Raw genomic sequence first — 13,745 nt, 5'->3', positions numbered from 1 at the left:
ACAGAGAAGTAGATGCAGAACGCTGCCTACGATAACATAGCTTCGAAGTGCGTTTCAACATTTACACCATGCTCATTGGGAAGTCCCTCTAGTTGGAGTCCGTCAATTCCATAATATGGCTACAATCGATCTCATTTTGCAATATACATAAGCATTTTCATATTTTCAATGCTCTATTCAACTGTAATTAATTAAGTTACTTCGATCACTTCGTAACAACAAATTACTACACTGTAATCTAGAGGCACTTGAGGTGATTTACCTGAGCAGAGCTAAGACAAAAATACAGATATTTCATGGACTGCTAGGCGAGAAAAACGCACAAAAACATGTCCTGCAAGTTAAGGTCATTGCAATGTATGATCAAGAAACAAATGACCTCGGTTCACTGGATTCAGAACGATCGATAAACTTCGAGATCGTTCCCATGGTCGACCATTATCCCTCCGGTCTTTGACACGGAGCTATAAGACAGAACTTTGATTCACAGGCACTTGAGGTATTAGATCTAATAGACCAGATGTTAAGAAGAAATAGAGGGACTTCATAACTAATAATGTTTTTTTCCAAAAAGTTTCACCATTCTCACATACACAATGCGAAGTCCATAGATTTAAAGTGCGAATATGGCACCAATTTTCCTTGGGTCACTGGATAACAAACAAAATAGCAACACAATAAATAACTAGATATATTAATTGTGTAGCCACGTGAACATGGTTTAAATCATGTACCACTAGACGCCTTTCTTTAAAGGCCAATGGAAATTTAAATAAGGCAACAATTGATTTCGATTCACTGGATTTGTATTGGCCGACAAAATTCGTTCCCACACTCGACCATTGTTCCTCAACCCTCTGGAACGAACAGCTCGTACCAATGAGAAAGAGCCTTTATTCACAGGCACTGTCAGCGGTAGGTCTCTGATTCTTGTGACAAACAGTTGGAGAACTCTATCACTGGTAATTGTTTTTCAAACAGTTTCGCCACATTCACACCATAGTTACGAGGGATTCTTCTAGTTTAGATGCAAAAATGAGGCAACGAATGGCCTAGATTCACTGGATATCTAATGAGCCAATAGTGACACCACGAGGAATAACGCCAGCTGCGGTACGCACCGTGTTGCCACATGAGCACAATGTTGAATGAGATGTCTTTCGAGTTGAGGTCGCTTATGTTTTAAACTTGGCTACGAATGACCTCGATTCACTGGCTTCATAATAATCTATACACTCCGAGACAGTTCCAATTGTCGACCATTATTACTGTGAACGTTGGCACAAACGCTAAGCAACAATAATTGCGATTGTCTGATCAACAATTGTTACTTTGGACACTGGCACGAACACTCAGTGACAATAGGGTACTCCACTTTGATCCACTGGCACTTGAGGTGGTTGTTGTTTTCTTCCCCACCAACAGCCCAGGAAGCCTTTCCTCCGCTACCCTCAACCGACAAGGCCTCGCCCAAGTCCTTCCACTCTCGACAGTGCCAACGGAGGAGGGTAATACGCCTCTTCCTTGAAGGCCTGCACACCATCCCAGCCGGGATAGAGCAGGTGGGCTCCTGACCCTGGTCACCAGAACCCTCCTCTCCCGGCCAAGCCCTACGACCTCGCCGGGACCTGGCGGGTGAACCTCGCCCTGGAGAATCACCGACCGTGTTGGCTTCCTCCCCGGCCGACCCCTGCTTCTCCTTTCGCCTCCTCCTCTGCCTACCCTTCGGCCTTTTCCTCCGGGGCTCACCGGTACCAGGTTTTGCTCGTCTCCTACCCGGCTCCGGTCTGGAACCTCGCGGGACCGCGTTCTTTTCCCGCGGCAAGGGTATAACACCTCTACCACCATTCCTCCTTCTGTTTTTACCCTTCCGTAGGGCCCCGCCCTTGCCTAGGAAGCCGGCCGGGGGTCCCTGATCCTCCTGGTCACCGCCACCTTCCTCCCCCGGGGGTATCTTACCCCCGCATCGCCCTTCCTTGATCCAGCGGGGCCAGAATCGAATCCCCACGTCCTTCCAAGTCCACCGTACGGGGCAGTGGGTGATGGACAGCAGGAGCCTCCGGAGTCGCCGGCGCCAACGCCCGCTGCCCCCGTCGTCTTTCCGTCTCCGCCCCCCGCGGCCTCCTCCGCCCCCGGGTCTGCCCCCGGAGGCGGCGTTGACGTCTCCACCTCGTTTCCTGCCTCCCCGGCGGCGTCGAGCGGCGCTGGTGGGCGTCTCCGGAGTCAGGTGGTCAGATATCCAGGGAGGTAGGCGGGATCTGTTGTCAGACGGCAGGGAGGACCTGCGGAAGGAGGAGATTATACGTTAATTTGTGGAATGAGTAGATGTAACGGTTATTCCATTATCTCATGGGCGGAGTTTTGGAGGGGTAGGGACAGTGGGGTAGCCAGGAATTTCGTTTGGGGGGGATCCAAAACCAGGGTGGAAAATTTTTGAAAAACAGGGTACTAAGAAGAGGGTTTTAAACTAATTTTTACACTTATCACTATGAAGAAAACTTCATTTCCCAAAGAAGTCTTTTTAAACTCATTACATTTCAATATTTTGTTTTCGTTTATGAAGGAAAGAAATTGCGTTTTTTTAAATTTCGTGGGGGAGTCCGGACCCCCCGAAACTCCCTCCTCGCTACGCCACTAGTCATGGGGAGCCGAGAGACACAGGCATATGGATTTCAAACATTCATCCACTTCCCCTGGACCACATCGCAATTCGAGGATTTTTATTACTTGGTATGTCCAGATAGGCTGTCCCAAAAAAAACATTTTTTTTGAAATTTCAAAATCGTCAATCGGATTTCGATGACCCTCGGGTATACAAGGATAGGCAAAAAAAGATTTTCAAAATTTTTTAAATAATTAGTTAGCGAGAGGCGCCTAAATACCAACACCCTTAATTTGTCATACGATTTCACAAAAAATGTCAATCTAAGGGTAATCAGGGTAACATATGACCCTAAGGACAAAAATTTCGTCGGTTTTTGCGTATCTTTCACCGTTTAGGCTTTGCGGCCCGCGCAGCCTGGCGCCAAGAGTGGCGCTAAGCGATGCGGCTCGCGCGACGCGGCGCAACAGACGGCTGAGGCCGTCCCACTCCCCTCCCCCAACCCTCCTCCTCACCTGCCGTCGCCCGCCATGTTCGCATGCTTCAGTGACTCTCTCTCACTCTCTTAAATTCAGATTTTGAACTCCTTTCACGGACCAAATCATGTCGGCACGTATGGTAATAAACAATCTTAACCTTATTTTGGAAAATCGTTACAAAATTTGTTAACCTACTGAGACAATTATTCAGCAAAGCCAGGTTTCAGCTGAACAAGCTCTTTCCTCGTACCCTCATTTATCGTTTTTCGTAATTGGGAAACAATCTGCAGCAAATATTGCTTTTGTTCTTCGTCGTTAGTAATACTGCTACTTAATTCTGTTATTAGGACCACCACGGCTGAGGCCGTCTCCCTGCCCTCCCTATCCTCCCCACACATGGTCGCTCCTCCAGCAGAAGCTCTTTCTCCGTTCCCTGGCCTACCATTTTTCGACACTGAGATACAAACTGCAACATATTATGCTTTTGGCCCTCACCGTGCATTTCCTCACCTTGTGCGAATTCAATGTAACAAACCGGACTCCTGGTAAATATAAAATCATGGAATTTACTGAGGCGCTGGGGTTAGCAGAAACTATAAAGGTTCTGTCACTGACCCTCCACAGTTTATAACCTTCCTCTCCCACCAGGCAGGGTTTTAAAGTTCTGACGTCCAAGCCCTAAAATCGTCTTCTGCGAAAGGACAGAAGCTGATAACACTGCTGTAATTGGCATGGTGTTGCATTCTCACGCCCCATTTTCTTTCGGACCTTCATTGTGAATTGCGAAGTCAGTTCGCTGTGGGGTAGCTTCGTGTCTACTGATTCGTGCTGGTATTTTGTGCGCTTTACTCTTGCTCTGCGCTGCAATTCGTCCTAAACGCTTGCAATTCCAATTTGTGTGTAGGTGTGTAAGTGTGCACAAGCGCATGCATATTAGGAACATAGTGGTTTGTGTGTGAGCTGTAAAAATGGCGCCAAGGAGGCGATCAGAAAGAGCCCGCGATATCTTCGCCCTCGGGATCAAAGAAAAAATCTGAATTCTCGGTCACCAAACGCCTGCCTACCGAAATTGCGTGATCTACCATCAGTTTTATTATTTCGAATGAGAAATGTCCACGTTGTTCAATTGTTATATGCGCATGGTGGTGAATTCGATTGAGCAGCTTAATTTTCACGCAGCACATTGGAAAGTACTGCTAATTGAAGTACATCCGTGATTCAAACCAATTTTTGGTAAGTACCGCCTATATTTTTTTCCAACTAAAGCACTGGGTATGTCCGAAGACCTCACTGGGTTTTCGAAGCCGGAACCTTTCGATCAGCATCCAAGCACTCTACACACTAGACTACCACGCTCCCCGGCTCCTTAATAAATCAAAGCTAATATTATACAGGGAATAAATGAATAAAAAAATAATGCGTAAATATGAAATATGTTCATGCCTCCATCTTTGAATTTTATGAGGCTTCTTGGGCTATACAAACATCTGTATTTGGTCAACGCGCCTCCTACAACTTTCTCAGAATCGGGGGACGAGTTTCGCCGGCCGTTACTGTCTCAAATAATGACTCGAGGATTTATTTTCATAAATGAGAATGTTAAGGTAATCAGCCCATTTGCAGCGTTGGGGTTCTTCTTTTTGCACCCCCATAAATGGTGACGGACACCAAAGCTGCATCGTAAATCCTTCTATATTTACGAGATGCGTATTTATTTAGTGCGAATATTGAGCTCGCATGCATCATGCACGTACGTGGTGATGCATAATGATCGCCCCGAGATATTTTCATCGGTATCACACAGGAGTAAGACTGCCATAACATAAATTTATAGCCTAATAAATATGGGAACGTATAGTTTAAAAAAACTAACATTATGTAAAATACATGAGAGCTAAATACTATTTGGTTCTATTTTACCAACGTTAAACACAGTTGTACCCAAAGAAAGAGGCTGAAAAACTACTCATATGGTTGATCTGTAGTACCACTTTTTTTAATCGATGGGTGCTGTGAGGGCATTTATTAAGCTTGTTTCTCTAAGATTTTCATTTAATGATTGGGGCATGGCCGTATTTTAAATCGATAATAAAGATAACGGCTTATTCTGTCAAAGTCATATCTCGTTCGGAGGGCGAATAACTCTTAAATGAAACCATGAAAAGAGCACGTTTAATCCACTGGCCATCTTGTACAAAGTTAAAAATAATACTAATCCATGACAATATAAACAAACGGAGAATTTCAAAGCCAATATTGTGAAAGACACGCGTATAGCCAATCGTTAGGAGCAGTGGCGGTAACTAGGAATATGCTTTGGGGGGATGGAGGGTCCTGGCGGTCGAACCCCCCTTGTCCGGGAAAATTTTTGAAAAATGACATGCCTGGAAAAACAATTCACATCATCTTGGCTCTTAAAATTTAACTTTAAGCAGATATAGTTTTTAATGCCAAAACTAGACAATAGTTCTTAATATTTTTTAAATTTCTCTGAGGCATTGGGGGAGGGGATATCTTTCCCCTCATCCCCCCCATAGTTACACCACTGATTAGGAGAAACAATAATCAGATAAAATAGCAACCAGGCATCGATACAATAGAGTATGTGCACGTTTTTGGGAAGTGATCTTAAAACAAATTTAAACCTCAATTAGGCTAAATTCCGAGTCTGAGAATAGAGAGGTACTTTTTAAGTGAGATATTAATTATTAAAATTTGCAAAATTAATGATGCGCTGAAACACCAGTCGGCCATATTCTCAAGGCTGTGACGTCATTTTGTTCGATGTGTTCTCAGGCATACCTTGTTCTTTAGGGTGAGCCCCTCTAAAGCGTATACTGAGTTTGGAAAGAAGACATGGAATGGCTTGTGAACTAGATTAAAAGTGTGTACATGCCATCATCTACATCTTTTAATTCATTTATTTCTCGGTTACGACAAGACTCTATCAACTTTTCTACCTCGAACTACCTAATCGTATTTCTTACTCCTCGGTTCTCGCATTTGCGTTCGTTTGCAGATTTATAGTGACATTAAAATTAAGAGACACTTAAACAGTGATGATTCTTGAAAATAGTACGACTTAATTCGTGAAAACTAAGTCACTAATTAGTAACTAACTAACTTAGTAACAGTACCCGTACTACTAACTAAAAAACGGAAAATTAATTTTCGATAAAAAGTGATAGTTTGGGTATTCAAAATGTTTTTAATTTAATTCCAAACACAGTGATGCTAATATTTTCCAAATCGGATGTGAAATGAGCTCTTTATTACGTATCACAAGTCGGGACTACTTTTTGGAAATGCACCACGCGCAGGGATTCCTCGCTTAATGGATAGTCATAACAAGATAGTTATACCTTGAAAACCTATAAACTTATGCTGTGAAGAAATGTAAAATGAACCAATTTTTAAATTGTGCTAACAAATGCTTCGAGAAGCATATTGAAACCGAATGAATGAAAAGTAATCGTCTGATCTAACTATCAAACATTTGATTTCCAGCCCGAGAGATTTCCATCATTCATCCGGACCAAGTTTTCAATAATTATTTTTAGATATACCTCACAAATGCTATTAATAAACCTCAACCAAGCAAATGTATTTCTGACTGACATATCTCTGTTAGCGAAATGAAAATAACTTGTAGAAACATTGAGATAATCAGAACTCTGCTTTTGAATACATTAATTCTACGAAAGAACAAATACGTCGCTAAAAAGTGCGTTTTTTTTAAAGAAATTAAGATCAGATTACTGCTTATACTGGACCAAAATGTAACTTCAGTTATCTGTGCTTACGTTTCAAACCTTAAATAGCCCAGAAGAAGAAGAACCCAGCTCAGTAGAGGCAATTAAATAATGAACTATGGATATTCATCCAGTCACCACGGGCCATAACTGAATATGAAAAATTATTTTTCGCGAGTCAGTAGGTTAAATAATAATAGAATAGAAAATATTTAAATAGATAAATTAAATCATGATCGATATTTGAAATGATAATAATACAAATATCGATAGTTATCTACGTACCGGCACTTTTACTTCCGTAAACCTTCGAATCGTGCTAACAAACTTTTGGCCAATTACCTACTGTAAACAATCTTACTTAATTCACTTAGACCTAATTTCCGATGAGGTTTCCCGTCGATTGCTCTTTATTATGAATGAAGCAACACAACAAAAAAGCTCCAATTCATCATTAAAACTTCGTGCCGAGGCATGTAGGTATAGTCCAACATAATCAGCGCGGTCAATCATTGAAGCATCCACCTTCGGGATATTATTTGAAGAAACCTTCACGAAACCTGATTCCATGATAAGCACTTAAACGTATTTCCCTTTACACAGATCAGATCCACCAACTTTTCCCAATGCACACGTAGTTTATTGTATCATAAACACGATCATAACACGATAAACACCTTGCACGCTGATGAGATAGAGCAGAATGACGTCACATACCGAGGAGCCAATAGATGAGCGTTTTCGTCTGCCCCATAGCGTTGCGAAAACAATGCATATTAAATATTAATTATTAAAGAAACTAAGCAACAATTAATGCTGTTAATCGATAGTAATGATATTTACGATACACTTGATCGAATAAACTGTATTTCAATCGTATTCCTCCCGGGTGCACATACTCTATTAGGCTAATGTAGCTATAACAGCTCACCCCACAGGCTTCATTTTATGCTTATTCTCAACCAAAATTGTACGCCAAATTTTTTCTACCGGTGAAGGCATGTATATTACACTGTGTCTATTAGTTTAGGATTTGATGACGAGTATCAATTCGTATTTATCCGTAAGAAAGAGTTTTTCAAAATTTATAGCGGGATTTTAACGCGTTATCATATTTATTATACTTAACCTACAGGGGATCGGGTTGGTGTGGTTGCTAGAGTGTTGGCTTCCCACCCGGTGGGCCCGGGTTCAAATCCCGGCGATGGCAGAGAATTTTCAGAGACTGCCCGATCCCTGCTTGAGTGTTGTGTGGAGGACATTTCAAGCGCAATACTCCGTCCGTCGGATGGGACGTTAAGCTGTGGTCCCCTTGGCGCCTTTCGTTGAGAGCAGGCTAATGCCGACGCCGGGTTTCTCTCCACCCTTCCTTACCAACCCCTTCCCTCATGGCGCAAATGACCTCAGCTGTCGGTCGCCTCCTTCAAATACCATACCATACTTAACCTACACCTATAAATGATACATCAATGATAGAGCAATTCAAACAATTTTGTTTGTTTGTGGGAAGGAAGGTTAATTTTTTTAAAAATCTGGGGGTGAAACACCCCCTCTTGTAGTGTCGGTAGCCCTTAGAACCCCCGTAGGGAGTATTCTCTGGGTTGGTCCCATGCCCCCAGCCAATATCTCCTGCAACGTCCATGGATACGGATGAGAGAAAGATCCACACTTAGGACGAAAGAGTCAATAAAAGTAAAGTTTTGTTTCCCTGATCGCTTGTTACTACACACATGCAACCGCCATCAGTGAAACAGAAATGACTCTAAAAATTGTAGCCCCCATTCATCGAAATTATACCTACAGCTAATTTTTTGTGAGGAAAAAGTTTTTTTTAAAGAAAAATTCAAGATTTCTCTGTCGTTGTTGACAAGTGTATTAAGATTTCTTTCGTTGCAATCCTTCTCCGTCCATTTTATCGAAAGTGTACAATCTACCTTAGTCTATTTTCGTTGAAGCGATTGACTTCGCCTGTGTGTCTGTAGCCCACTTCATTGAAACTGTTTTTTTATATTTTTTATTCTATTTTTATTTCAAGCCTTTTCATCACCATGGTGGCCAGAACATTGTTGGTCGTGGCCTTGATCGCCCCGGCGACTATTGTTGCAATACAAATTAAATAGGCACGATTTAACCTATTAAAATGACAATAGGGAAGTTGGACCGAAGTTGTAGGAATTAATTTTGCCGAAATTATATTTATTTATAATTTTAATATCTCTTTAAATATGCTTCATGTCCAAACGCCCAAAGCCAAACAGTCTATTGAACTATTCCCACTGAACGGGTAGGTATTGATTTTCGAAGATAAAATATAATAAATCAATTATAACCTTGATAATACTGTCAATAAAATTTTCACATCTCTTCAGTTGGTAAAGATGCCGTACGTGATAATTAGGGAAATATCTTCACTGTGAAAATGTTAGATTGATTAACGTATAGAAACGCCGAATAATATATTCATCTGTTGTTACCACTGCATTAACCCTATATGAATCGCTAACTGCAGAGAAGCATCGTGACCTAGTTGGACGGCTTTTCTTATTTCTTCTTTAAGTTGTTGCTAGGTGCAAGACACAACGTTTCCTACTGCCATACTATGCTAGGTATTATAAGCATGACATGTTTCCTTTTAGTAGGAAACATTTAGTCTTGCACCTAGCAACGACTTAAATAAAAAAAGATAAATCGTCCAACTTGAACATGATGCCTTTCTGCAATTCGCGATTCATGTAGGTTTTCCTAGGACATAATAAATACCCTAAATATCGTCGAGGTTGAAACTGACATTCCGTAAGTTAGGAGAACTACACTACATCAAATTAAATAAGTTAACTAACCTAGGTGAACATGATTATGATGTTGTAAGTTCATTGGAATACAGACAGGAATCGAACTGGTGAACAATGGTTCAATTATACAATGTGTATCCGGAATAGTAAATAAAAACAAACTTTTGTAATTGAAAATGATTTTATTGTTTCCAAACTATTATTCTAGATAATCGATTCACTTTTGCGAACGTTTAAACCAATTTTTATAGCAGTTACTTCAATTCCGATTGAGATGTCTCAAATACATGCATTTTGAACACATCTACAGCTTCTTCTGGCGTCGAAAATCTTTGACCACCTTTCTGCGGTTAGAGATTCATATATGGGCACTTTTCACCATCTAAACCTCATAGACCTTTTAGTGGCAGGCTGGAGAATCATCTACCGTTAAATTCGTGAGCGTGATCAACAGCACTGTGGGTAGCCGATTGTTGGGCAGTATGCCACGCGACGGAACTCAGATGAGCCGGAGTCAAATACAAAAGTACAGAATCACCACGATGCCCATATCATTGCCAACCACGAAGAAAGGGACACGGGGTCAGGGTAATGGAAGAGGTTAAATTGATAGTAATTAAATTGATGAACCAAGGACATCTCTGAAGGGTCTGCGAGACGGTCCGTGGGTTGAGATCAAATATTCAATTTATGCTTATTATGTTTACCACGCTCACTTCAACCAAGGCTCCATTGCTTTCTTCGAATGCAGAATTGTATACGCGAAATGAAGTTCGACTTGAAGGCCACCACTATAGTCTCAATCATACGATTTTTCGTACGGAAATTATCGTCATTTTTTTCCCGAATGAGTAAAACTAGCAGGCCACCAGGCGTTGCTCGGGATGGATAGTACCCAACAGAATTGGCGCATAGTTTCAGTCCCAATGTATCTAACAAGGTAAGTTGTTCCTCCATTTTAAATACTCCAATATGCAACGCGTTAAGAGGACGCTGAAATTCTTAAAATTTTCAGGGATTAAGGATATTTGCAAGGAAACTCCGCGATGCCCAATCCTCCGCATACGGCATCAGAAAATAAAAGTCGGTACATTACTTGCAGAGTTCGTCCAACCATAACCATGTTTATGCTGTGGATGGTATTAACATAAAGGCAGCAGACGAAGTGAAGTACCTGGGAGTAACGATGACCTCCAACCTCTCGTGGGGAACACATAAATGGAATTATTGCGGCATAGTCCTGAAGAAATTAGGATTCGTTAAGGGTATTGTGGGAAGATTTTCGGATGAGAAAGTAAAAGGAAGGTGCTATTTCGCACTCGTCCGACCGCACCTTGAATATGCAGCGAGCGTATGGGATCCGGTGCAGTAAGATCCGCGAACTGAATAAAATACAAAGGAAGACTGCGCGGTTCGTCAAAAAATCCTACGGGCGTACAGACAATGTTACCCAGATGTTAATTAGGCTGGGAGCCGCTGGAGACTATGAGGCTGCACGCTAGGCTTAGGTTGCTTGAACAATTGAGAATGGATATCTTTAATAGCGACACGGAGAACATAATATTAGAGCCGCACGATATTTCCAGGTCCGATAGAAGCGATAAATTAAGAAAGATGTTTTGCCGGACGGATAGATATGGGAATTCGTTTTTCCTCCGAACCATAAAGGACTTTAATAAATGCTAGTCCTAACTTCGTAAGAGCAATTCATTTTTATGTGTAAATGGCTGGTGTCCTAACACCCCCTGCCACACGCCTTTTAGGCAGCTTGCGGAGTATTATGTAGATGTTAAGTACAATTACAAGGCCACATACCTTGGGGTGACCCTGGACGAAAAATTGACTTTTAAAGAACATATTTATAAAATGACGATATAGGCACTTGATGTTAAGGCCGGCTTAGCACCAATATTAAACAACAACTCAACGCCAATAGAAGTGAGACTGTATATTTAAAATATGTATATAAGACCTACAATGACGTACGCAACACCATCGTGGATTGGATCAGTAAATAAAATCGACAAGGAAAAAATATACATAACAGAGCGGAAATTTTTAAGATAATACTTAAATCTAGGTGGGGAATGGCGGAACAAAGTAACGAAGGCATGTACAAAAAGGCCGCAGTAACAAATATTGAATCATAGTCAAGGGAATAATGTTTGTCATATAACGCAACATTAGAAAAGCATGACGATTTAATTACAAAGGATTTGTCGACTACAAAAGGTAATACTTGGGACGGACATAAAAGAACAGAGTTCTGTATTCAAATTTAGGCAGGGATAGCCCATAAGAGAGAGCCAAAAAAGAGAAGAGCATCGCAAAAAAATCGAAGAACTGGATTAAAGCAAATAAAAGCTGATGTCAGCACGTGACACGGAAATTTTATTATAAGGAAACAATAGATATCCTTCAGAAAGTTAGTGTGTGCAGTCAAATATTTTTGGTCTAAAAAATTAATATTTGCGGAATGTGTATTATGTATCAGCATATTTAAGGATTAAGAGGACAAACCTATACCTCGATCGGTCAGTTTTGATGTATGACTGCTCGCTTAAACTTGTTCTGGTAGAGAAATACAGCTATTTGGGCACACATGTGCCAATGCCCTAGAAATTCAACTATTTACCCAGAAACTTTGATGAAAACGGACGCAGAAGTAATGTGGACGTGGATGTGGTAATGTGGACGCACAACACTGGGGTAACTGTGGAAACGTTTCCACATTTCCCTCTCCTAAATGTGTTCTGTCTACTACATTACCTTTTCGCCAGTTTCAGAAGCCGATGAAGATTATTGGCCCTAAGCCCAAGTGTTAATGGAAAAATTGGGATGTCCAATCTAGGATAAAAGCGATTGTTTTCTTTTGAGAAAAGAATAACATACTTTGTGCTCCAGTTGTGAAAATGAGAACCAAATTTTTTACTTTTTCAAGTGAAACTTTTATTGAAAATTGCTATTTTTTAAGCCTTTGTGTTGATTTATCAATGAATAATAAGTACATGATCTGATATTTCACCTTGCTATAGCATTTAGCCAGAATACAAACGTTTCCAGATTACCAGCACATTTTGAAAATCTAAGCAAAGTGTCAATTTATATATTACAATTATTTTTACGAAATAAACGATACATTTAGCATAAAACCAAAAGGGTAGTATCTTTTTGAGTATTTTTAATGAATTAAGAAAAATTTCATTGTAAAACAAGCTAGTTATAGCATAATTTAAAACAGGGTTTCCACTTTTGCACCACTCCCTCTATTAATAATTATTCTTATTAAATAAAGAAGAAACATGGGGTGATATACACCCCGCGCGCCCTTCCCCGGGTTAAAACTCCACGATATTAAATAGAAAGTCGAAAAGGCAGGATACCCGAAAAAACCGTTTTCATGATGACTGCGAAGAGCATCAAAAAAGTTGGCGTTGTAATAGCTCAGTAACAAAGGAGTTGCGAGCCTATGGTAAAAAAACACGGTTTACGGGCTTGAATTGTCTACCCTGTCACTTCCTGAAGTATTGCAGATTCCTCCTGCAACACCCTGTATAGATGACAATGAAAATATGATTTCCGTGCGATACAACATGCACTTTTGGAAGAACGTAGGTTTCCGCGACGATGGTTTGATCTCTTCTTCAGGGTTTTCTTCCGCGTCAGCTTGTTTGTAGACAACAGTTTCGCTGGCTATCCTACCAGCGTCTTCAGGTCGAAGGTGTAGGCTATTTTCAAGTTCAAAAATCGTTTATTTCACGAGCAAACATTTACATAAAATTTGAAACAACAACAACAAAACAACAGCTCGTGAAGCTGGTCTAGGCTTGCGCCTCTTCAGCGAAAAGGTTTCCGCCTCGCTTATATACCGTAGGCTGGATGGGAGCTGCTCTGTGATTGGCTGTCTGACTGGGCGCTTCTCCCTGATTGGCTCCCTCTTTGATGACTCTTTTCCAGGCACTGTGAAGGAAGTATCCATCTTATCTATTGAAATTCAACGGTGTTTTTTGAATTTCTATTGCTTCCCTGATTTGTCTTGGGAAGTATCGGCCCTCCTCAACTAAAAGTTTCTTTTCCTCAAATTGGATGTCGTGGCCAGGTTCCGACCATGCATGTTCGG

The 13,745-nt window shown here is 41.1% G+C and overlaps 1 protein-coding gene across 1 annotated transcript in view; it reads right to left on the bottom strand.

The window, feature by feature from the left end:
* Window positions 1-587: 587 nt before the first annotated feature.
* LOC124169551 (5E5 antigen-like) overlaps window positions 588-13,745 on the bottom strand; it is a 231,266-nt gene continuing 218,108 nt past the window's right edge. Inside the window, exon 5 of the mRNA XM_046548194.1 lies at window positions 588-2,282. Coding sequence (XP_046404150.1) covers window positions 1,328-2,282 — 955 coding nt within the window. The 3' untranslated portion in view covers window positions 588-1,327. The remainder of the gene's footprint in view (window positions 2,283-13,745) is intronic.

The sequence above is a fragment of the Ischnura elegans genome, chromosome 12 (assembly GCF_921293095.1).
Source record: "Ischnura elegans chromosome 12, ioIscEleg1.1, whole genome shotgun sequence".
In the NCBI taxonomy this organism is placed as follows: domain Eukaryota; kingdom Metazoa; phylum Arthropoda; class Insecta; order Odonata; family Coenagrionidae; genus Ischnura; species Ischnura elegans.
The sequence above is the reverse complement of the archived record's forward strand: the minus strand, read 5'-3'. Positions and strand labels throughout refer to the sequence as shown.